Here is a 27,046-nt window from a genome sequence, read left to right on the forward strand (position 1 = left end):
AATATGTGCTTTAAACCCCACAATTTTTATTGCAGTGAGGCATATAGCATTTAACCAGAATAGAAAATGGGAGATTGCACACATGGGTGATTTGCTCCATTGGTCAGTTAACAGAGTGACCCAAGCAAACACACTTTTCTTGTTACAAAACAAGCATCTAACAGTGACTACTTATCCATTCAGCTCAAAGAGTGATGAGTTTTTCTCTAGTCTGCATTCATGAATTAAAGAGATTGGCATAGTTACACAGTTCAGTGGACGTTGTTCACTTCATCTTCTGAAATACATAGCAGCTCTTTGCAAAAGTCGCAGGATGGAAACCCTCCATAACTTCATTGCTAAGGCAGCAGTTCCAACACAATGAGGAAAGGAGTTCTGCATAGAATCATGATGACTTGATTACACTTTTTTTTTTAAGATCCATGCTAACGGAGACAGCCCAAGATGCTTGCTTCACTGTAAGATATGTAGCAAGTTCAATTGCCCTTTTAGTGTCCAATCATTTAGGCCTCAAGTTTGTCATGATTAAGGGCAGTTCCAAAAATAATTGTATCAAATCTTACCCACGTCCCTTCTGTTTGAGAATTTTCACTCATGTTAGTCACCAAATCAATTCCACAAAACTACACTTTTAACACTAGTACATCTGAGTAAAATAAGTACTTTATGGAAAAATATATGGTTAGACCTGTGCCTTGCATCCTGTAAGAGTGTTGATTCTGTGAAGCCATAGAACCAAAGCTAACATTCATTTAATAGTCAAGTCAAGAAAAAGTGGAAAATTAACTTGAAATGACCTCAAGTTTAGCCCTGTATTTCTAATTCAAGTTCATATGGCAAAACACTGCAACTGCAAGTTAATAGAAATGGAAATCAGTTTTAAACGCAAGTCCATGTTAGAGTTAGTCTTTTTTAGGAGTAAAGTTTTTAAGTGCAATATACTTCAATGTACAATTTTTGGATCAACTAGCAGGAATAGACGTGAAATGCTCATAAGAACCATTTCAGATAAGAATTAGCTAGCTCCTAATTGACTGTACATAGTGCCATCACAGATCCATTTGTTGTATGCTTGCTTGACTTGACTATTGGCTTAATATTTTCACTTTAGCAACATGGTCTTCCAAAGTGTCAAGTGCAACTGAGCAATTTTCGGTTTTGAACAAAGATAAAGAATCTGAAATAACAAATAGGTTTGACAACACAACCCTTCTAAATATTGCAGCATTTTGCACCTATAGTGGTACAATCTGTTATGTAATCAGAGGGTATGATCTTAAAACTATTGAGAATTTCAGACTGTTTTCTTTTAACCATGACAGAAATCTCTGTTAAATGGTATTCCAGTGTAAAAATTATAAACAATAAAAAATAACAAACGGGTCATTTTTCAACAGTATAAAGGAACTTCACGTAAGCTGTACTTTTCCAATAATCAAGAGCATTAATGCTAATGTAGCAAATGGTTCAAGATTGATCATTTAGGGAATATAGTCTGGTCACAGAAAGGTGTCTCCTCTTTCCCACTGATGCATTTCATTGAAGAATCCTTCATAGAAGTTGAAGCCTTGATCTATGTTCAAAGTGGTCACTTGGAACTCTTCCTTCATCTCTTCCCATGGATGCCTTTGAGCATCTGAGAAAAAAGTAAAATCTTCAAACTGGGGAGTTTGGCTGGTGGTTTCTGCAAGAACTTGATCCATCCCCATGGAGCACCATTTAGACTGCGGGCTAATGTGCTTTCCTTGGACAGTAAGGTCCAGCTCTGTCCCCAACGAGTTCAATGCTGCATTGATGTCTAGGTCCTCAAAATTGCTCCCATTTGCATTGAACACATCATCAAAGACTGAGGCCCAGTCAAAGTCTCCCTTGAGGGATTCTGATTCTCGATCATCATGAGCCAGCAGTGGAGACTTGGAAGTTCTGGCCATCTTCATTGTTCGCTTTGGCAAGGCTTGCTTGCGTTTGCTTGCAGTTCGTTGGTTGTCCGAAGAGTTGAAAATTTGATTATTATGAGCATTTTCCATGTATCGCATAGATGCATGTCCAGGCCCTGAGTGAGGCAGAAAAGATTGAGTTGATGGACTTAATGAGGCTTCAGATGTAGATACACTTGGTAGTTTGTTTTGTTTGAGGGTGCTAAAGTGAGTTGCAGGCATCCGTCTCCTTTTGAATACACCGTTAACAAACATATCAGCATATTGTGGATCAATCTGCCAGAAACCTCCTTTACCAGGTTCATCCTTCTGTCTTGGCACTTTCATGAAGCATTTATTTAAAGAAAGGTTATGACGAATAGAATTCTGTAAATTAGATGGAAAAAAGAGAGACATTAAAATGAGAAAATCTTCTACAACTGATGTATGAAAGAAATCATTGTTACTTAACTAGACCTATTAAAATGGTGTCCAAGGTACATAAGTATATATTAAAATTGCAAACTATTTATTTACAATAATACTTTATTCCACATTTTGTAGGAATAATCTAGTTTTAAATATTAAACTCAGTCCGATCTGGGCTAAACATAGAACCATAGAAGTTTAAAGCATAAAGGAGGCCATTCGGCTCATCATGTCTCTGCCACCTCTTAGCTAGAGCAATCAGAAACTAATCCCACTGCCCTGCTATCCTTGTTTCTTCCTTTGCTTCAAATATTGATCCACTTTTCCCTTAAAAGATGCATTGGTCTCTGCCTCAACCACTCTCTGTGGCAAAGCATTCCATGCTCCAATAATGATTTGCGTAAAGGAATTTCTCCTAACCTCTTTTTTCAATCTCCTGGTGATAATTTACTATTCTGATTTTATTTAGGTTCCAGCAATAAAGTAAGAATTTCAATATGTTTGTATTATACGGTGCCTCAAAGTAATGCTCATCACCTGCATGTGGTTATTGAAGAGACCTTAGCTGAATAGAACTTTCTATAACTCAATAATTGGTGTGAAATTGCATTTGGAATATCCACTTACACTTAAGAGAACATCTCTGTTTTTATTTAACAACTTCTTATTAAAATTTGCCATAATTCCTATACATATATTGTGGATTTTTAGAAATTATGACTCCTTGTCACTGACTCCCTATTCACTCTATCAAAACTCTTCATAGTTTCAAAACAGTATTAAATCTCCTCTTAGTCATTTCTGCTCCATTGGAAGTAGTCCCAGTATATCCATTCTCTCCTCCCATCCTTGGCATCATCCTGGCTATATGCTCTCTATGGCTTCAATGTTCTTTCTATAATGGGGTTCCCAAAATTGCACACAGTTCTCTAACTGTAGACTAGCCAATGTTGTGTCTAATTTGAACATTACATCTTTATTTTTGTACTTTAGGTCCCTATTTATAAAACTCCAAACTCTATTGGCCATTTTTATTACTTTATCTACCTACACTCAAAGCCCTAGATTTCTCTGTTGATCCATACCTTTCAGTGCTTTTCCATTAAGTGTACACTTCTAATATTTGGTTTTTTTCTAAAGTATATTGTCGCACACTTATCTGCATTGCATCTACCACCTGCCTGCCCATTCTGCTAACATGTCTATAACATGTCTTTTACAGTCCTCCTACTTTTTGCCAAACCTCCTATTTTTGTGTCAGCAACAGAACTCGAAATTGTGTTCTCTATACCCAAGTCCAAATCGTCTACATGTACCGACACCAAAAATGGACCCAGCACTGAACCTGGGGTACACCACTTTCAACCCTAGTCCAGTCCAAGCAACATCCATTTACCCTTTGTTTCCTGTCTGTCAACCAACTTTCTATCCTTGTTGCTATATTTCCTCTTATACTATACACCTGAATTTTACTAATAAGTCTCTTCTGAGACTCCTTACCAAATGCCTTCTGAAAATCCATATATTGCATTCCCTTTATCTGACCAATTGATCACTCCTTTAATAAACTATTACATTTGTCAAATACAACTTGCCTTTAACAAATCCGTGGTGGCTGTCTTTGATTAACCTATGCATTTCTAAATGCTCAATAATTTTCTCTTGAATTATGGATTCTAGAGATATCTAGGGATACGGGGAAAAAGCGGGAACAGGGTACTGAGTTAGACGATCAGCCATGATCATTTTGAATGGTGGAGCATCCCCGAAGGGCTGAATGGCCTACTCTTGCTCCTATTTTCTATGTTTCTATGGATTCTAACAGTTTGCTTACAACTGACATTAGACTAACTAGTTGCCCCAATTTATCCTTCTCTTCCTTCTTAAACATTAATCAAACTAAGAGTAAGACATAAAAGTATGAATTCATCATTTTATTTTTTAAGAGATCAAAAGGTGACATTTTGCAATTGTGAACACTGCTGCAAGGTTTTACTGTACAAACTGCTTTCTATCTGCTCTACACTGTTGGGTTAGGTGCCTTGATTTTCCTATCTTGTAATTATCCTTTCTGTTCTCTCCTTGCATATTAAAGAATGATACCATCTTTGCCATGAACTTTCATTATAAAGTCATCATTTTACATTGCACTTAACCATGAAAAAGGAATGTAGCCGTCTTACCAATGCATGTTCCATGATACTTTTTGTTCTATTTAATATGGTTTGAGCTATTTAATGTCTTTAATGAATATTAAGGGTGATAGAAATGCCTAAATATTGTAAACAGAGGCCATTACACTGGCCACTAACGTCTGTTGCTTTACATATTATGAAGATAACAAAGAAAGGGCTAGCATGTTTATACCACCTTTCCAGTGGCAGCCTTGGCTCAGTGGTAGAACACTTGCCTCTGTGTCAGAAGGTCATGGCTTCTAGTCCCACTGCAGAGACTTGAGCATATAATATAGGCTGGCACTTAAGTGCAGTACTGAGAGAGCGCTGTACTGTCGGAGGTGCCATCTTTGGGAGGTCCCAAGGCTCCATCTGCTTTCACAAGTGGGCATAAAAGATCCCATGGCACTATCCAAAGAAGTTTCCTTGATTATAACAATGACTATACTTCAAAAGTACTTAATTGGCTGTAAAGTGCTTTGGGATGTCCTGAGGTTGCGAAAGATGCAAGATTTTTCTTTTTCTTTTCACATCTTCAGGATGTACCAAAGTGATTCATAGACAATGAACTACTTTTGAAATGTAGTTCCTATTGTTATGTAGACAAATGCAACAGCCGGTTTGTGCACAGCAAGGCCCCACAAACAGCAATGAGATAAATGACCAGTTTTGGTGGTCCTGGTTCAGTGATAAATTCCTCCACTCTGATCAAATAGTACTGTGGGATCTTCTACATCCATCTGAACAGACCACGGGGCCTCGGTTTAAAGTCTACTCTGAAAAACTGCACTTCTGATAATGCAGCATGCCCTCAGCACTGCACTAAAGTGATGACTTAGGTTATGTGCACTTATAATTTTATGTACATTGCATATTATATTCTCACATTCATTTGATACTTATCTGTTACTCTGCATTAATCCTACAATCTCCAAAAATGTGATTCATCAAACATGGCTGAGATTTTCCACCTCAGCACTCTGCAGTTTGTGACTCATTTTAAAATCATGGTCTGGGGAGCACAGAAAGAACAATTCCGAGCCAATATTTTAAAAATATTGTTCCCCATTCCCTGATTTTCTGCTTTTATCTCTCTCTCTTTGTGTCCTCCCAAGATGGAAAATATAGTTTGTCTGCTTTTTGTAGCCAAGTGATAACGTATTCTTTACACTCACATTTCTGATTACAATACAGGTATAGAACAGAGGAAATCTTCCTCCCCACCCTCCCGTACCCCCATACATCCTTCTTCAGTCACAAGGCTAGGACTGTCTTATTATTGCTTCATCATTCCTACTAATGAGAAATCTATTACACATCTTTAGTTTTGCAATGATCTACCTACAATATTTTATAATCTTTCCCACCACAAAAGAAGCCCCAGTTAGTTTCTTGGGCAAATAGTACATCATTTGTATAATTTCTGCAGAAGGAATTTCAAATGTTAGAGTTCATAGTGTAGCTGTAACTCACTGGATATGTTCTGGAAGCAGTGAATACAAGGCTCGACTTCATACAGTGACATTACCGTGTACTCTGCTGTGTGTTAGCTTAGCTTAGTCATAAGTACTCTTGCCTCTGAGTTAGAAGAGAATGGTTTCAAGCCCCACTGTAGGGCTTGAGCTCAAATTTCAGGTTAATACTTCAGTGCAGTAGAGTGGGTGGTACATTGTTGGAGGTGCTGCCTTTCAGATGGTATGTTCATAGTACCATAGTAGGTACAGCACAGGGGAGGCCATTCGGCCCGTCGTGCCTGTGTCGGCTCTTTGAAAGAGCTATCCAATTAGTCCTATTCCCCTGCTCTTTCCCCATGGCCTGGTAATTTTTTTCCCTTCAAGTATTTGTCCAATTCCCTTTTGAATGTTACTATTGAATCTGCTTCCACCACCCTTTCAGGTAGTGCATTCCAGATCATTACAACTCGCTGCGTAAAAAAAATGTTTCTTCATGTTGCCTCTGGTTCTTTTGCCGATCACCTTTAGTCTGTATCCCCTGGTTACCAACCCGTCTGCCACTGGAAACAGTTTCTCCTTATTTACTTTGTCAAAATCGTTCATGATTTTGAACACCTCTATCGAATCTCCCCTTAACCTTCTCTGTTCTACGGAGAACAATCCCAGCTTCTCCAATCTCTCCACATAACTGAAGTCCCTCATCCTTGGCACCATTCTAGTAAATCTCTTCTGCACCCTCTCTAAGGCCTTGACATCCTTCCTAAAGTGTGGTGCCCAGAACTGAACATAATACTCCAGTTGAGGCCTAACCAGTGCTTTATAAAGGTTCAGCATAACTTCCTTGCTTTTGTACTTTATGCCTCTATTAACAAAGCCCAAGATCCCATATGCTTTTTTTAAACAGCCTTCTCAACTTGTCCTGCCATCTTCAAAGATTTGTGTATGTGGACCCCATAGTCTCTCTGTTCCTGCCCTCAATTTAAAAATTGTACCATTTAGTTTATATTGCCTCTCTTCATTCTTCCTACCAAAATGTATCACTTCACACTTGTCTGCGTTAAATTTCATCTGCCATGTGTCTGCCCATTTCACCAATCTGTCTAATCCTCCTGAAGTCTGTTACTATCTTCCACATTGTTTACTACATTTCCAAGTTTAGTGTCATCTGCAAACTTTGAAATTATGCCCTCTATACCCAAGTCCAGATCATTAATATATATCAAAATGAGCAGTGATCTTAATACTGACCCCTGGGGAACACCACTGTATACTTCCCTCCAGTCTAAAAAACAACTGTTCACCATTACCCTCTGCTTTCTGTCCCTTAGCCAACTTTGTTTCCACGCTGCCAATGTCCCTTTAGTCCCATGGGCATTAATTTTGCTAACAAGTCTTTTGAAAGTCCATAAACACATCAACCGCACTGCCCTCATCAACCCTCTCCATTACTTCATCAAAGAACTCAATCAAGTCAGTCAAACATGATTTTCCTTTAACAAATCCTTGCCTGACTTTCATTTATTAACCCATACTTTTCCAAGTGCCAATTTATTTTGTCCCGGATTATTGTCTCTAAAAGTTTCCCCACCGCTGACGTTAAGCTGACTGGCCTGTAATTGCCGGGTTTATTCCTCTCCCCTTTTTTGAACAGGGGTGTAACATTTGCAATCCTCCAATCCTCCAGCACCATCCCCATTTCTAAGGAGGATTCGAAGATTGTGGCCAGAGCCTCTTCAATTTCTACCCTTACTTCCCTCAGTAACATAGGATGCATCCCATCTGGACCGGGTGACTTTTCTACTTTGAGTACTGCCAATCTTTTAAGTACCTCCTCTTTATTTACTTTTATCATATCCAGTATCGTTACTATCTCCTGCTTTATTGCTACAATGGCAGCATCCTCTTCTCTAGTGAAGACAGATGCGAAGTATTCATTTGGTACCTCAGCCATGCCCTCTGCCTCCACAAGAAGATTTCCGTTTTGTCCTTAATCGGTCCCACGCTTCCTTTGACTACCCTTTTACTATTTATAAATTTATAAAAGACTTTTGGGTTCCCTTTTATGTTAGCCATTAATCTATTCTCATACTCTTTCCTCGGCCCTCTTATTCCCTTCTTTAGATCGCCTCTGTACTTTCTGTATATGTTATATGAAGGCCCCATCCACTAGTTCAGGTGGATATTGAAGATCCCAGAGCACTATTTGAAGAAGAGAAGGGAGCTCCCCTGATGTCCTGGCCAACACTGTTCCCTCAACTCACACCATCAGAAACAGATTATCTGGTCATTTATCTCATTGCTGTTTGTGGGACCTTGTTGCATGCAAAATGGATGCTGCATAATTACACTTCAAAAATGATTAATTGGCTGTGAAGTGCTTTGGAATGTCATGGAGTCTGCTGATCCTTAACTCTACAAATACAGCCTCACATTTTACCTGATTGCAATTTAAAAAAAGATTACAATTTCCAAAAAATCCACAATATATATATAGGAACTATGGCAAATTTTGATAAGAAGTTCTTAAATAAAAACAGAAATATTCTCTTAAGTGCAAGTGGATATTCCAAATACAATTTCACACCAATTATTGAGTCATAGAAAATTCTATTCAGCTAAGCTCTCTTCAATAACCACATACATTACTTTGAGGCGCTGTATAATATAAACATATTGAAATTCTTAATTTATTTAGATTTTGGCAATAAAGTAAGAAAAGTAAATCTGGTGTGTCATGACTGTAGAAGAGATTACTGAATAGTATCATTATATAACCTGCCATCTTTTATTTATGCGGCTGTTCTGCTACAGGTAGTGCCCGACTCTGGTACCTGCTTAGAAAAAACAACGTGAGTTGAAAGCACTGAATTATACTACTGGCTGTACACCATTCTGTACTCATTTAAAGTAGAGTTCGGCGCATGTGTACCCTGTTAATTAACATCCAAATGCTGGTGGTAATTTTGACGTTAATAAAGAGTCAACCGTTTAGACTTTAATGTTTATGAATTTTGCTTTGCAGTTATACATTATAGAGCGTCAAGCCAGAATAGTGACAGTCCAGCTCCGCAAGATGGTCTCATACCACTTCTCGTAAATGAAACCAGGTGGAGATCGGCTGTCTTATACTAGTGTCATACTACAGATTCTGTGTCAACGCAATGTGAAAAGCACATTAAATCATTATATTGAGCTCAAAGTTTGCTTTCAAACTGGATGCAAATTGTTGGCACATTATGATGAAATTCTAAAATTAATCCAACCTTGTATCCCACCTAAATTTCTTCTAGGAACATAGGAACAGGAGTAGGCCATTCAGCCCCTCGTGCCTGCTCCGCCATTTGATAAGATCATGGCTGATCTGTGATCTAACTCCATATACCTGCCTTTGGCCCATATCCCTTAATACCTTTGGTTGCCAAAAAGCTATCCATCTCACATTTAAATTTAGCAATTGAGCTAGTATCAATTGCCGTTTGCGGAAGAGAGTTCCAAACTTCTACAATCCTTTGTGTGTAGAAATGATTTCTAATCTCGCTCCTGAAAGGTCTGGCTCTAATTTTTAGACAGTGCCCCCTACTCCTAGAATCCCCAACCAATGGAAATAGTTTCTCTCTATCCACCCTATCCGTTCCCCTTAATATCTTATAAACTTCGATCAGATCACCCCTTAACCTTCGAAACTCCAGAGAATACAACCCCAATTTGTGTAATCTCTCCTCGTAACTTAATCCTTGAAGTCCGTTTTGATTCATTTTGATTCTAAGTAATTTTCTATATATTTTTTCCATCAGAATCCCCGACTAAAATCCTAACACAGTCAGGAAAGTATATTTTAGAAAAACATGGAAACAAACACATTTTGTGAAAAAAGTCTAGAGTTTGAACTCCACAGTAAAACAGACATGGCTTTATTTGAAAGAGAAACTAATAGTCTGCAAGTGATAAAGGACAAATATTTTTAGATCCAAGATATATTTTACATATGTTGCATTGCTTTACATATAAAAGTTAACTGAGTCAACACACTTTTAAAAAGTGATTTGCTTGGTCAGAAAGCATATCCTGAGTATTTCCAGAGGAAATCCAGGCCATGTACTTCTTGCACACAGATTAGGCCAGCAGTTCTCAAACTCTGAGGAGACATGGACCTGTCCCAGGAGAGGTGCATGTGAGTGCAGACTTTTATTTTAAACAGTGAGCACCCACCTGCTCAGAGGTGGGATTGATGGATGAATCCAGCTCCATCTGAAGCATGCTGTTATCATAATATTGGGAATTATTGCCCACATTGTGTGGCAGAGTCTGGTCCTACATCAACTCAATAGCTTCAAGTAGAAACCAGGAGAGGCAGTGAGGCTGACCTCAAGGAACAGGCCAGAAGCAGCAGTGAGGACAGTGTTTTTGCACTTTTTGGAAGATACATTTATAGTTTGCAGTTTATGAATCTTCAATTATAAATTATTCAGATCTTTGCTTTAACTTCTAACTCATTGCTCTCATCACCATATACAGCTGAAAGTGATGAAATGCAGATGAGGTGTACTCAGACAAACTTAACCCAAGACCTTACAAAGACTCACACAATCCAGGTAAATGTGCTTCACGTGTATATTCACTGAACAAACATCTACTACCACCATTTAAGCGTTACTGACATGAAGCTCTAGCTATTTTAACTCCCAGGCCTCATTTAAATAAGTTAGGCCTGACCCGAGGCAAGCGTGGCAGGGGTTCATGGCCAAGGACCCACAGGAACGGTCCCCAGCAATCAGGTAAGTGGTAAGTAGGCAACTGTGCAGGAAGTACAGGGACCTAGGTATCCTTTTGTGCCTGGAGGAGCACTCCTGCATTTTAGCACTAAAAATCTAAATTTTACTTATCTTTTCAGTCCTCTTCTGGACCTGCTGTTCCTTTGTGCCCGGTGCTACTGGCGGGGCTGGTACCAAGTGCCGAATGTGGCTGCCCAGAGTTAAAATACAGTCAGGTCTAAATTACATCATCAATCCCCAACATTTGAATTTTATCTGCCTGGTGGGAGGGCCTCGCTGGCTGGTCAGAACGTGCCTGTTAAAATGGCATGCGGCACGAGGCCAGCGAGAATCAGATGAGTACGTCGCTGCAAGGATTTTAATTCCCTGCATGCCCTCATTTGCGTCGGGTGCAGGGAGTTAAAATGGGGGCTCAATTTTCTATATACATATAGAAAACTGGTTTAGTATTGCTGTAAATTAAGTAGTGAGTGATCAAAGCTTTGGGGAACTTAGAATTTAAAATATCATCATCAGGTGTTCACAAAGATGAGGAAGGCCATTCAGCTCAGTTAGCTGATCCTTCCATGGAAACCTATGGTCCCCTTCATCACAACATCCAACTGACTGTTGAATAATTCCAGAGACTTTGTCTCCACTACACACCCAGAACATCATTCCAGGTATCCATCACTATTAGAGTGAAGAAGTGCTTTCTGACATCAACCCTGAAGTTGTCTTTTATTAGTTTTTATTTGTGCCCATTTGTCCTACAGTTCTGGTATAATTTGAAACACTGCTCTGGATTAACCTTTTCTATTCTACTATTCTACTTAATATCTTAAATACCTCTGTAAAGTGCCCTTTCATTTGCCTCCTTTCCTGCAGAGTCTGAGATTTCCTAACCCTTTCTCATAATTCAGTCCTCTGACACTAGAGATCACCTTCACGGTCCTTTTCTGCACCACTCCCAGGGCTTGGATGCTTCAGACCGAAACTGAATGCAGTTCTCAAGATGTAGCCTGACCACAGCACAATACAGCTTCAGCTTGATGGTCTCAGACTAGTGCTCTGCTAATTTGGCAATATAATGTAGCACCCTGTTTGCTTCATTGATTGCTGCTCTGCAATGACGGCATGGTCAGCGTTGTGTTGACTATCACTCTCAGATCTCTTTCAGCCTTTCCCACAGCCAGTTCAACACATTCATGAAGTTTGTATGCCCCCAATTTTTTCTTCCAATGTATCAATTATCCATATGGAATTTCATTTCAAATAAACAGTCCTCATGAAATTGAAAAGCAGGAAACAGGTCCAGATCAAAACATCAGCTTTAGAATGTTCTTGACGCCTCTTGTTAAAGCACCATTCAAAATTGAGACATATACAAATGCCATGACTGAGGGAGGGTGTCTCCGAATGATGTATTTCTCCAAATGGGAGTCTGCCCGGCCTAACAGGCTTGAAGTAAACTATTTCAGGGGTAGGAGGGCAAGTAATACATATTAACAAAGTAATGTTTTAGGCAGGAGAACACCATTAGCTCATCTAGCCTACCTTTCCAAACCAAACTTACTATACTTCTAGAAACCAGTATCCCCTTTCTCAATAGGAATTCATCCAGTCTTTTTCAAAATCTGCCATTATTTTTTGTTCCACCAACTCCACTGGAAATCTGTTCCACAATTCTATCACCCGCTTACTCCAAAAATGTTGCCTAAATTTCTTATTTTCTTTTGACACCCTTAACTTTAAACTGTGTCCCCTAGTCAATGAATCTTATACCCAATAGAAGAACATTCCTGGATCCAATTTTTAAAAAATTTGTTCATGGGATGTGGGCGTCGCTGGCGAGGCCAGCAATTATTGCCCATCCATAATTGCCATCGACAAGGTGGTGGTGAGCCGCCTTCTTGAATCACTCCAGGCCGTGTGGCGAATGTTCTCCCACAGTGCTGTTAGGTAGGGAGTTCCAGGATTTTGACCCAGAGACAATGAAGGAACGACGATATATAACCAAGTCGGGATGGTGTGTGACTTGGAGGGGAAATGTGCAGGTGGTGTTGTTCCCATGTGTCTGCTTCTCTTGTCCTTCTAGGTGGTAGAGGTCGTGGGTTTGGGAGGTGCTGTCGAGGAGACCTTGGCGAGTTGCTGCAGAGCATCCTGTGGATGGTACACAGTGCAGCCACAGTGCGCCGGTGATGAAGGCGGTGAATGTTTAGGGTGGTGGATGGGGTGCCAATCAAGCGGGCTGCTTTGTCCTGGATAGTGTCGAACTTCTTGAGTGTTGTTGGAGCTGCACTCATCCAGACAAGTGGAGATTATTCCATCACACTCCTGACTTGTGCCTTGTAGATGGTGGAAAGGCTTTGGGGAGTCAGGAGGTGAGTCACTCGCCACAGAATACCCAGCCTCTGACCTGCTTTTGTAGCCACAGTATTTATATGGCTGGTCCAGTTAAGTTTTTGCTCAGTGGTGACCCCCAGGATGTTGATGGTGGGGGATTTGGCGATGGTAATGCCGTTGAATGTCAAGGGGAGGTGGTTAGACTCTCTCTTTCTCTCTTGTTGGAGATGGTCATTGCCTGGCACTTATCTGGCATGAATGTTACTTGCCACTTATCAGCCCAAGCCTGGATGTTGTCCAGATCTTGCTGCATGCAGGCACAGACTGCTTCATTATCTGAGGGGTTGCGAATGGAACTGAACACTGTGCAATCATCAGCGAACATCCACATTTCTGACCTTAAGATGGAGGGAAGGTCATTGATAAAGCAGCTGAAGATGTTTGGACCAAGGACACTGCCTTGAGGAACTCCTGCAGCAATGTCCTGGGGCTGAGATGATTGGCCTCAAACAACCACTACCATCTTCCTTTGTGCTAGGTATGACTCCAACCACTGGAGAGTTTTCCCCTGATTCCCATTGACTTCAATTTTACTTGGGCTCCATGGTGCCACATTCGGTCAAATGCTGCCTTGATGTCAAGGGCAGTTACTCTCACCTCACCTCTGGAATTCAGCTCTTTTGTTCATGTTTGGACCAAGGCTGTAATGAGGTCTGGAGCCGAGTGGTCCTGGCGGAACCCAAACTGAGCATCGGTGAGCAGGTTTTTGGTGAGTAAGTGCCGCTTGATAGCACTGTCGATGACACCTTCCATCACTTTGCTGATGATTGAGAGTAGGCTGATTGGGCGGTAATTGGCCAGATTGGATTTGTCCTGCTTTTTGTGGACGGGACATACCTGGAGCACAAGTCTTCAGCACTACAGCCGGGATGTTGTCGGGGCCCATAGCCTTTGCTGTATCCAGTGCACTCAGCCATTTCTTAATATTACGTGGAGTGAATTGAATTGGCAGAAAACTGGCTTCTGTGATGGTGGGGATATCGGGAGGAGGCCGTGATGGATCATCCACCCGGCACTTCTGGCTGAAGATGGTTGCAAACACTTCAGCCTTGTCTTTTGCACTCACATGCTGGACTCTGCCAGCATTGAGGATGGCGAGGTTTACACCGCCTCCTCCTCCCATTAGTTGTTTAATTGTCCACCACCATTCATGACTGGATGTGGCAGGACTGCAGAGCTTTGATCTGATCCGTTGGTTGTGGAATCACTTCGCTCTGTCCATAGCATGTTGCTTCCACTGTTTAACATGTATGTAGTCCTGAGTTGTAGCTTCACCAGGTTGGCACCTCATTTTTAGGTACGCCTGGTGCTGCTCCTGGCATGACCTTCTACATTCTTCATTGAACCAGGGTTGATCTCCTGGCTTGTGAGGAATTTGCTGGACCATGAGGTTACAGATTGTGCTGGAATACAATTCTGCTGCTGCTGATGGCCCACAGCGCCTCATGGATGCCCAGTTTTGAGCTCCTAGATCTGTTCTGAATCTATCCCATTTAGCACGGTGGTAGTGCCACACAACACGTTGGATGGTGCCCTCAGTGCGAAGACAGGACTTCGTCTCCACGAGGACTGTGCGGTGGTCACTCCTACCAATACTGTCATGGACAGATGCATCTGCGACAGGTAGATTGGTAAGGACAAGGTCAAGTAGGTTTTTCCCTCGTGTTGTTTCGCTCACCACCTGCTGCAGGCCCAGTCTGGCAGCTATGTCCTTCAGGACTCGGCCAGCTCGATCAGTAGTGGTGCTACCGAGCCACTCTTGGTGATGGGCATTGAAGTCCCCCACCCAGAGTACTTTCTGTGCCCTTGCTACCCTCAGTGCTTCCTCCAAGTGATGCTCAACATGGAGGAGCACTGATTCATCAGCTGAGGGAGGACGGTAGGTGGTAATCAGCAGGAGGTTTCCTTGCCCATGTTTGACCTGATGCCATGAGATTTCATGGGGACAAGAGTCAATGTTGAGGACTCCCAGGGCCACTCTCCTGACTGTATATCACAGTACCACCACCTCTGGTCAGTCTGTCCTGCCGGTGGGACAGGACATACCCAGGGATGGTGATGGAAGAGTCTGGGATTTTGGCTGAAAGGTATGATTCTGTGAGTATGGCTATGTCAGGCTGTTGCTTGACTGGTCTGTGGGACAGCTCTCCAATTTTGGCACAAGTCCCCAGATGTTAGTGAGGAGGACTTTGCAGGGTCGTCTGGGCTTGGTTTGCCTTTGTTGTGTCCGGTGCCTATTGGTCCGATGCCGAGTGGTCCGTCCGGTTTTATTCTTATGATGACTTTTTTTAGCGAGATTGTACAACTGAGTGGCTTGCTAGGCCATTTCAGAGGGCAATTAAGAATCAACCACATTGCTGTGGGGCTGCAGTCACATATAGGCCAGACCGGGTAAGGACGGCAGGTTTCCTTCCCTAAAGAGCATTAGTGAACCAGATGGGTTTTTACGACAATCCAATAGTTTCATGGCCACCATTACTGATACTAGTTTTTTATTTCCAGATTTCATTTAATTAATTGAATTTAAATTCCCCAGCTGCTGTGGCGAGATTTGAACTCATGACTCCGGATTATTAGTCCAGGCTTCTGGATTACTAGTCCAGTAACATAACCACTATGCTACCGTACCCTTACACTCTTAAAATTCCTTATGCTACTGTACCCTACACTCTTGAAATTCTTAAAGACCTGTCAAGATCCTCTCTTATCCTCCTCTTCTTCAGTGAGTTAAGATCCAAGAGTAGACAAACTTTCCTCCTCGCTCAGCTTTCTACAATAGCCCTCAGCTGTCCACCTCATAGTTCTCCTCTGGATTACTTCAAATAATTATACATCTATCTTGTAATACAATAATTAACCTTGCCTTTTCTCCCCCACATAAAGGGACTATTCAGTCTTCTGATCAGCGTAACAAGAAATTGGTTTAACATGTCACCCCAAGAATGATCTTTCCACCAATGCAGCACTTGCTCAGTACTTTACTGGGTGTAGACATGGGAGGACCACGGCCCATCTAATTAGCACCCACATCCACCCATATCTGAGCCTGTTTAAATGTCGCAAATTTAGCAAAGTCCAGAAAACACACACTATGATGGAGATTGGCCGCCAAGAGAGGCAATCAGAATAACGATAAGATAACACAAGTGGATGTGGGGTGAACCTCTAAATGTATCGTCCTGTGTTTCAACATTGAGTGACTGGGAGGGAGCAGAATTTAAAACAAAGCAGCAACCTGAATTATTTATACAACATAATATAAATGATCAGACCTTTGGTCATTGCTCATCCACCATAATTTGGGGCCCCCCAAATTTCCAATCCTAGCTATGCCACTTGTCTATATTATGAGCTCAAGTCCTGGAGTGGGGTTTGAACACATGAGCCTCTGACTCAGAGGTGACAGTAATACCAACTAAGCCATGCTGACTGAGGTAATTAAACAGATCATTTAAAAAACGTCACAATTAGGTTTTAATTCTTCTTTAAACATCTTTTAAGTAATAACTGTGCTAAGATGTTTTAACTCTTAACATGCCACTCAGTGGGGTAGATTTTGACTGTGCAATAGTGTAAAACAGGTGATAGCTAGTCGGCAGCCCATTTTACATCTCTCCCGATTTTTATTTCCATTGGCTTCAATGGAAGACTGATGTAAAACGGGTTGCCGATTTGCTATTACCTGTTTTACACTATCGCACAAAGTCACGATGTACCCCAGCTGTCTAAATGTGACTATCGCATAGGCCTCCAAACTCAGCTGGTTCACAGTGACAAGAATTTAATTTTCTTTTATCACTTTGAGTTCTTTATTTGTGCAATTACGAAAAAAAACACTCCCCCAATGGCTCAGCAAGTTTATCCAGTGAGTGGCTAAGCTATACAAACCAGGAAGGTTTCAGGTTCAATTCTGTGAACTATGTTATGTTAGGTAGTCTCACTAAAATTAGCCTCACAGCCCTGGGTTAGGAAGGGTAAATCTGGCCAGGGTTCTCAGTCCTGAATTCCCCAGTAACCCCTGCTGGAAGTGTATGTGCATGCAGGATCAGACTTGGCTGGGATGCCTCACTAAAATTAATGACAAATTTCCATACTAAACCGTTTATAACTGTCTATATTTTTGTGCAGTATACGAGATGCTGACCTGTATCCTACTTCCATGTAGCCTGTAAAATGACGTGGTGCAAAAACTGTACTCAAGAAAGAAAAAACATCTGGGCTAAGATAAGGCCACTCAGTTCTCGTATATAATGAAATGTTCGTACAGGGGGACACTAATCACTCTATTTTTGATCTATAGTAAGTAGTTTCACATGTTTGGCAATTTGAAAGATTCAAAGAGAAAAATAAGAGAGGATAAGTAAAGCTTCATATGATGTGGATGCCATTTTGCATACTGAAAATAACACCTTTTATGAAATCCACTGTGCAAAAGGAAGTGTAAACATGGTATGCTAAATATATTAAAATCCATAAATGATATATTGAAGTTTATAATTGATCGAAATTTCAGCCATAAATTATTGTAATCTTACAATTTAAGATGATTTCCATTTTAGATTGCAATTTGTAGATTTTATTAAAAGTTTATTGCCTAATTTTGAATGACGTGTTCGACTTTAACAGTATGATTACAAGCAATTTAATGGCATGTTTCATATATTGTGTCACCGTCTTATCAACATTTATGAAACTCTGCTACACATTTTTTTCAAGGGAAAATAAGGCTGTTTCCAAATGATATGACTCAATGGTCTGTGCAACAAAAATCAACTGAAAAAGTTACAGTCTAAATTCTATAGTATAATTGACAATGAACATGTTTGTGTCCATTTTACTTATTGGGAATAATCTGGAAGAGTAAAGGACAAGAATAAAAATAAAATCCATCAATTTCCAGCCTAATCTCAGATGTGAACATACTTATCCATTATATGTTATTTAATCAAATATTAAAAGAACTGCTCCCCTAAAGGCTCTGTGCGTAACTGCACTGACCAGGTTTGAATCCTAATCAAAGCCAGGCCAATAGTTGGAGACCTACAATTGGCCTTGGACCTCCTGGGCTAGGAAGGAGAAAGAATCAGCCAGTATTGCTACTATTCTACCATCCGGTACCCTTGTTAGAAAGTGTAGGTATGTAGATGTCAGGCGAGGACTGGTTTGGGCTTGACTTTGATACCCTCTATTGTTGAAAAGCCTGCCAATCCTGCCTGAGCTCAGAATTAGCCAGTGAGGCAAGATTCTGGAAGGCTGTGCAAAGTACTGGAAGGTTGGTGGCACCTGTGGAACTGTATCCCAGCAGCATCTTGACAAAGGGAGGAAGCTGAGCCAAAAAGGTCTTAAGAGAACAGTTACATGTTAGTTCTTATACCTTGAAAGCGAGGCAGTCTAGAACCCAGCAGTACTCTGCACTGCCTGATTGCATCAGTGGTTAGAATTTGAGACTGCACAGCCTCTGTGGAATTGATTACAGATGCTAAGAAAAAGTAAATCTTTTAAATGCTGCAATTATTAACATACATAAGTGCTTTCATAATACAGACATAATGTGAAGTGGGGAGATGTTTTGTAGCAAAAATATTCAGCTCATGACCTGTTCTCATAATCTAATCATAACTTGATTGCTTCTGATTGGGTTAGTCACTGTCAGAAATCCTCCACGTGCAGCATTTTGCATCAGGGTTAAATTAAAATACTAAGCTGGTTTTATATAGCCTTTCCCTGCAGCCTGAATTTTGCCCGAGCACCTCACCTCCATTATAACATCATTAAAATATACTCAATCACCTCAACTTTAATCAGTCTACCAACATCTGTCCTTTGCTTTTCCTTGAATAAATGGAAGCGAGAATAATGCAGGAGTATCAGTGTGATTTGATATTTATACAACTGGACTACAAATGAATAACACATGGACATTGAGGTGACGTGTGAGATATGATGGCAGATGCTTGCACAGTAAGTGCATCATATTATGGTAGTAAAATCAGAAAATGCTGGAAATGCAGAAAAACTGGAAGGCAGTTTTGACAAAAGGTCATTGATCTGAAACATTAACTCTATTTCTTTCTCCACAGATGCTGCCTGACTTGCTGAGTATTTCAATTGTTTTCTGTTTTTATTTCAGATTTCCAGCATCAGCAGTATTTTGTTTTTCATATTATAGTAGTTCTATGGACTATATACAACTGATATAATTATGTGGTGAAATGTTTTAAATCTTTATATTTTAATGTAAATGCAGTGTGGACATTTATTGCCACAAAGATCATACTCCCTATTCATTTCAAGGTAAAAGCACATCTGATTCAAAATTATACAACTCCATTGTCTATGAACAAAAGTCAATTTTTAAAAAGTTAAAAACAAGATACGATAGTGAATTGAAGAGGGACATGCTTGTGTACCATTTTACTAAATTGAGATAATCAGGAAGGTTAAAATTTGAAAATAAAAATTCTTAGTTTGACAGGATGGTGCACAAACTTATTCCTTATGTTATTCAATTAAATCTTAATTATCTACACCTATGCCCAATGAACTTTACATACTACAAGCTGGCTGATAAAATTCTTTGCTGAACTATGCAAAGGAACATTACACCTGCTGTGGGCCAGTTTCATCATATGAAACTGTAAGGCACTAAAATGAACTAAACTAGGATAACATTAAAATGTGGGACGGAGATTTATACTGTTGTGTCATGTCTAGTTGTGTTAACAGTTTTTTAAAACTATGTAGATTGTGTCTCCGACAGACATCCAACACGTGTTTTGTGCAGGCCTGCATCCATTTATTTCATTGTTCATTCATCATTACTGTAAAGGGCAGCTTGAATTATGTCACCATTATAGAAAGACAATGTTCTCGGTAGTGGAATCCTTGTCTTCTGTTATTGGAAAGATTCATTACCAAACCCTGTGTCATGTTACCGTATCCTGTTACATTGCTCAATACAATCCTTCTGAATACAATACAGATGTTGTTTAATTGTCAGCTTCTTATAAAAGACCCTCGCCCCAAATTCCTACCACCTAATATCAATTTCTTTTCCATAGTCAAAGAATAATTAAATTGTCAAAACTACAATAAGTAATGCAGAACACAAACAAAATCGGCAATGAAATAATGCCCAACCACAGGCCCAACTAAAGAGTGAGCTGTCAGTCTCCTTTGACTATACCAAAACTCTTCCGACATAACGTCAAATTAAATGCCCACGTGGGTCCCACCAATCCTTGATATTGGTGTAATACCCTGTTCCATACTGTTTAGCACTGGACCAAATTACACACACTTTTTGCACAATAGCTTTAAATTTACCCTAGTGTAAATCAACTCCCTGAATACTAGTTTTATAAATATTTGCACCAGCACTCAATTAGAGCAGGTATGAGTAAAATAATTGTAAAAATTGTTTTGACACTGTGATTGTGATACTGAAAATTATTATAATATGATACTCAAATGACAACACTGTTCTGGGTGTATCAATAGTGGGTGTGTGAAATTTTCATACTATGTCAACTTGAACTATGAAAAATATCCAGCACAACATCATAGATTGTGTCTTTCCAAACTTCGACTGGGTCTAACAAGAGTTTTTGAGTTATATAATGTTCAATTAAGTACTGGGTACTTACAAGTCTGTGGTTGCACTGATGTGGGGAAATTCAAGGTGACACATTAAGTACTACACAAGCAGCATATCACACAAGATTAAAGTGTGTTGCCTTAAGTATAATATTTCCAATTGCAGATTGAGAGCAATATACTAAACACACCTAGCAATAACACTAACTTAAGACTATAAATCAACTGGAGTAGAGTTATTCAAGCTTCTTGTTTTTAAGTGTCACAAAGGTGCATACCAAGGAGCATCAGTTTAAATCCATGTTCCCATTAATTTTCATAATCCTGGAATTGCTGATATTAACAGATCTTGGTGTTCTGATGTAGGATTTATCCACCAGTGAGTTAACAGTGTTAAGAACTGTCATTTCCAAATCCATATACCCATGAAATTGCAACAGAACTAACTAGCAAATAAATATAAATAGGACTAAACTGCTTTGGTTTCCAAGGCAAGGATTCCTGAGCTCATGGGCTGCAGTTTGGACACTCAGGCTTCAGGTTTGGCACTGAGTCCTCCCCACAAACCCCCCACCCCCCCCACCCACCCCATCATCCCACCCCCTTCACATGAGCAGATTGTCTGAATCTAAGCCCAAAGTTAAAGAAACACACATTTGACTAGTAAATTGAATCTATGTGGAGGGCTTTAAAGACTTTCCTGGAAACAGCATATATGCATGTTTGTACTAGACAGCTATGAATGTTAGACTCTATGAACTGAGAAAGCCTCAACCACCAGGGAAAAAGACAACAGCAAAGTACAGAAACATCACAGCAATCTGATGTCAAGGCTGGACAGCACCCAGATCACCAAGGAAATTGATGCCATTGACACATAACCACTAGAGACATGGTAGTGGATGCCATGGTGCATAGCCATGGAAACTGGAGAAATTGGATGGAATACAACTTGTTGGTTGAGGCAACATGAGGAAAAACTTTTTTTACACAGCGAGGGTTAGGAACTGGAATGCACTGCCTGAAAGGGTGGTGGAGGCACAGTCAATTGTGGCTTTGAGCAAGTAACTTCACTGCATGGTCACCTGTGATGCAACTGCACATGCCCTGCCATTTTATTAGAGACTGGGCCATTGGAATCCATTCTTCTCAAAATACTCAAAATGTATATCCAGTAAGAAGCTGAGTCACACAGACCAAGACGATACCTGTTTCAATCCCCAATTTGTGCTGAGGTGGCTAGTTTCAGCTAGGATGGAAGTATGGGTGTTATAATTTGCCTCTGTGTTACAAGTGAAAATCAGCTAGCGTTCCTGTTCCTAATCACTATCTTGTCATTCCAGCTGGAAGTGCGCTGTCATCAGCTAGGGTCTGGATTGGGTCCCCAAAGCTTAATAGTTTACTTACCCTATTAAGATTTACACATGAATAATGGCCACTTGAGTAAGGTGCCAAAGGGTAACCAGCGCCAATGGAACCAAAATTTTAGGAGAGAAGGGGAGAAAGGAAATGGTGGGGGGGGGGGGGGGGCAGGCAAAAGGAAATTGGTGGGGCGGGGGGGGGGGTGGAGAAAGAGAAGGAATTGGTGGGAAAACAAAAAAACATCAATTGGGCTTAATCGGAGTCACTTGAAGACCTAGAAAGTATATCAGTTGATTGTGTGACTTTACTATGAACTGGTTATAATGATATGGTTCCAAGCCTTTGACAAACTTTCTGCACGAGAGCAAAACTAACACCCTCTTTGGGTTCTTCCTGCTCATTATTCTAATCCTCCTCCCCACAAAAGTACAATGGACACAAAAAGAATGAAATTTTGTTAGAATTGTACTGTTTGAGATTGTTCAATTTATCATTCAGCACGAACAGTACTCACTCAATTCAAGCAGACTATTGCAGAGAAGCAGCAAAGCTAGAATGCATAATCATAACTGCAACCCTGGAATAAGTCCAGCTATATATATACATATGCATGATTATGCTGCTTACCTACGCTGTTTCATATTGTTGAATTATCATCCAGCAGTGCAGCTGCCAAGATCTCTTATCTAGATTGCTGTTCTTAATATTGCTGATAATTAAGATAATTTCTATTTACACAATTGGAACTTCAGATTATTAAAAGATTACTGTAGAAAAATTACATATTTAACATTTTGGGTAAAGCAGAATTTAACCTTATTATCGTCTGAATGCTATAAACCTCTACCCCAGTCTGTGATTCTCTCTTCATTTGCGCAAGTAAATTAAATATGATGTTTGAGCAACAACACATGAATTACAGACACAAAGCAAATTCAATAATAAAAATTCTGACAAAACATACAGGATCAAACTGTAAACTCCAAACATGATTTCATAGCAACTAGCCCTTAGTAATAGGCGCCTCTCAATTAAGGATGAGTGAAATTACTGCCCATAAAATAAAATCTGGATCAAATCCAAACTGCTTAAATTGCCATTGCTTAAATTGCCATTTTCTCCTCCAATTTAGTGACAAAACAATGTGGACACTTTTCTCAGATCTAAATGTCTTTAATTAAGTCAAAGCTTATTTAAACAGAAACCTTATAAAGCTCAGTTTTAATTTTGATCTAGGGAGTGGCATGATTCCCCTCACATAGTTCCTGATTTGGATTGCCATTGAAAGCCAAGTACCTTCTGTATAGTACTTTTAAATGGCCGGCTAAAGAGAGATGCTGGCAGAGGCCTGAGAGTAGGTTGTCCATCCTCTTGATGGGAGAATCCAAAGTGGCATGAGGAGATCCAAAAGAACAAGTAAGGTACTACTTTTAGAATGGAAAAAAGGAAAATGGATAACTTTAGGGATAAATGTTTCTTATTCATTCTCTAACTTGAAACGACAGAGCCTTTGATTGGGAAACATTTATAGCCAACTATGCTCTAGGAATGAGCAGATTGCCACTGTGTGAAAGGAGCACCCTCCTCCATATCGCTTTACATACCCCTAGCTCCATTACCATTGTGTAACTGGAATGTGCAAGAAAACATAATTAAGGATGGGAGTACTGAATCATGAAAAGTTAATACACGCAAGTATCTGAATAACATGATTAACTGACAGTTTTCATCACTATTTACATTTGTTATTAACTGCTAGGCTCTGAGCTAATGTAGATGATATATATATATGATATTTACATACAATCATTTTTCATTTAATGCAAGTAAATTGCAACTGTACTGAGCACAAGTGCATAGAGGGTATGCCCACAAGTCAACATCATATAATATTCATCCTGTTCATGACCTGATTTGATAACTCACAACTTAAAAACATCATGACCAATTTAACAAGGGAGGGAATTAATTTTAAATTTTTATTTAAAGTTTTGCAAAATGTCCATGGAAAGGTGAACAAAAATTAACATTAAAACTGATTGTGTGAACAAAGCATTAATCTGAGCTATGGCAATTTTAAAATTAAGTCAAGGAAAATGGTGAAAGGGAAGAGGAAAAGGAGACACAAGTATTACATAGAATGTACAGCACAGAAACAGGCTGTTTGGCCCAAGTGGCCCATGCTGGCGTTTATGCTCCACACAAGCCTCCTCCCACCCTACTTCATCAAACCCTATCAACATATCCTTCTATTCATTTCTTCCTCATGTGTTTATCTAGCTTCCCCTTAAATGCATCTATGCTATTTGCCTCGACGACTACTTGTGGTAGCAAGTTCCACATTCTAATCATTCTCTTGGTAAAGAAGTTTCTCCTGATTTCTCTATTGGATTTATTAGTGACTATCTTAAACATGGCCCCCAGTTTTGGTCTCCCCTAGTATAGGTAAGAGGCTTGGATAAATATGCAACTCAGTTGTCAAAGGTACTTCCCATCAAACCAATTCATGACAACACCTGCTAGTCATCAACTCTATCAATCCTAGCAGTAGGATTTCTTCAATGCTCCAATCTCTTGATAACTTGCTTTCTCAATCAGTATTCTTTAAGGAAGACAACTATGCTTACATTTTAATTGGTTGGATTATGCAGGATAAATTTTATTTTCTCATCTCACTCACACCAGAGGTGGAACTAATGGTGATGTGGTCCTGCTAGTGGACCAATCAGTTAAGTCAGCACGTATACAAATGCCATGATGTCATGGCATTGCATGCTGAGACTTTTTTCCTCCTACTGGCTTTTCTTGAGGAACGGTTGCCAAGTATGCTAATATGATTCTTTCCCATTCATCATCAGTCAAAACAAGTGGCCTAAGACTGTTCAACAAAAAGCTAACAGTGAGTAACAGAACTGTTTGCTACATTAATTGTCTTGCCTACACTAATAACTGGTATCTGCATTTGATCCTTATCAGTTTATAGCAGCATTTCATGCTGTTGCACTGAACCCACACACAATATTGAAACAATAATGTATGCACTTGTGAACCCAGGGAGCTGAGGAGTGGATGACCACAGTCTTGTTCCATCAATTGTCTGATCTAACCTCTAGTTTACACAACAGTACTATTATTTGATCAGGTTTTCGTCACAATTTTGAAAAAAAATAGTAGTTATTGTTTCCCTGTGCTTAGAAATGGCTCCAGTTGCATACTGGGCTGCTAAGGCACAGCCTGTCTCCTGAGGTCTGCCCTAATCACGCTTGGATCTCCTCAGTTGAGTTTGGAAGGATGATGAAGCACCAATCAGAATGTAGGACTGTCCACAGGTCGCACCAAATTCATAAAACACCTGTTGCTGAGGCGTTCAGCCTATTTTTAATTCAGCTAAAAACAATGGAAAGTATATGCATAGGCAATAGCATATATATGTTATCAAAAAGTAGGACATATTTTACATGGTTATTAATCTTCTAACCGACTATAAAATAATCTGTATATATGTGAAACAGTATATATTATATAAAGTTTAAGGAATTCAGGTAACTAGGAATAAGATCCAATGATCGTCAATATCAAATGAGATAAAGTTTAAACACAGGCATGACTGGTCTCCTGCCCAACCTACCTGCCAGCTGGGGTCGGCGTGCCTGTAATAGCAGAAATTATCGGTGATCCAGTTGTAGATGGCAGACAAGGTGATTTTACTTTTCTTGCTTGCCTGCATTGCCATACAGATGAGAGTGGCATAGGAGTAGGGCGGTTTCACATGGGGGTTCGTCTTGTAGTCTACGTCCTCGACCGGGCTCTGGGAAAGAGGATGGGACTGGATCAAGGTTTTGGTGCCGGTGGCTGCCGAGGTTGGTTTGCCCAGGCTGAGTGGCATACCGGTGGCAGCCGTGTCCCCGGCTGGAGGGGAAGCAGGGGCATCCGAGCCCGGGAAATGTTGCTTATAATGATGGTGAGCGTTGGGGGGCTTCTCCAGATTCGCACTCAGGATGGAAAAATCCTGCAGCCATTGGAGACTCGTTAAGCTGTCGTCCAGGTTCACGGCCCCGTTCACGTTCTCCTGGTCCTCCGGATGAAGCATCATCCAATTCTCTTTAAATTTAGTGGCGATTTCTGGCGTGGTCAGAACAGGCATCGTTTATAGTCAGGTTCTGAACTGGCAACGAGTGATTTCACTCACTCTCTCTTTAGAACTGTGGAATCGAAAGGATTAGCAATGTTTAGTAAGTGTGCGAAACTGAAAAAAAATTCAGAATTATAAATATTCAAAAGGAAAATGCTGGATTATTACATGCACGATTCAGAATGCAAACGAGCCTGTGTGAATTATAACTATATAAATAAACTTGCTAAACTTTGGAGCAAAATTCGCTTTTGACCATTGCGTGCAATGGACTTGAGTTTCCTGCTTCCTCGTCATTTCAGTATATCGAATATTTTACATAGGCAAGGATAAGAGAGACAACAGGGGTAAGAAACTAACCAGGATTATATCAAAATCATTAACATTTCATGTTTTTAACAATCGAACATTTGATCTTTATAAGCCCTTCCCTTAACATTTTCTCAACTGTTCAGAAATTCTAAAAGGCAAAGACACACTCCACTAAACAGCTGCAGTCTGGGTTCCGGAATAAGTTCTTATTTTTACAGATAGCCTGTTGCGTTTAGAGCAAGTGCTCCAGTCTCACCTGACGCCGTTTTCTTTTAGCAACGCTCTGAAATTCTTGAGTAACTGTAACAAAAACTCCCCAAAAATGAAGATCTGCAAGTTCAAAGTGAATGTTCTGCAATTTGTTAAAATACTTTATGCCTAGGAAGGAGTTGGCATCAAATCCGTTGTTGCAGAGAAAAAATACCTTCTTGAATCCTAATGGTTTGATCAAACGGGTTTACATTTGCACAGCTTGCGGGGGTATAAAAACCAGGGTCGGTAGAGTGTCACCTCT

General features: G+C 40.1%; 1 protein-coding gene across 1 annotated transcript; it reads right to left on the minus strand.

The window, feature by feature from the left end:
• foxj1b (forkhead box J1b) lies at window positions 1-27,046 on the minus strand. The gene is made up of 3 exons (XM_068003695.1): window positions 26,789-27,046; window positions 25,717-26,290; window positions 1-2,303 (listed from the first exon to the last, which is right to left on the minus strand). The coding sequence occupies exons 2-3, from the start codon at window positions 26,230-26,232 to the stop codon at window positions 1,500-1,502; spliced, it is 1,320 nt and encodes a 439-aa protein (XP_067859796.1). The 5' UTR covers window positions 26,233-26,290; window positions 26,789-27,046; the 3' UTR covers window positions 1-1,499.

Source organism: Heptranchias perlo, chromosome 22 (genome assembly GCF_035084215.1).
Source record: "Heptranchias perlo isolate sHepPer1 chromosome 22, sHepPer1.hap1, whole genome shotgun sequence".
In the NCBI taxonomy this organism is placed as follows: domain Eukaryota; kingdom Metazoa; phylum Chordata; class Chondrichthyes; order Hexanchiformes; family Hexanchidae; genus Heptranchias; species Heptranchias perlo.

Bases quoted from the DNA above. Each gene is read 5' to 3' on its own strand.
- foxj1b (XM_068003695.1), bottom strand. From the start codon at position 26,232: ATGCCTGTTCTGACCACGCCAGAAATCGCCACTAAATTTAAAGAGAAT. The intron at 2,304-25,716 runs GTAGGTTGGGCA...TCTAATTTACAG, and splicing joins ACGCCGACCCCAGCTGGCAG to AATTCTATTCGTCATAACCT.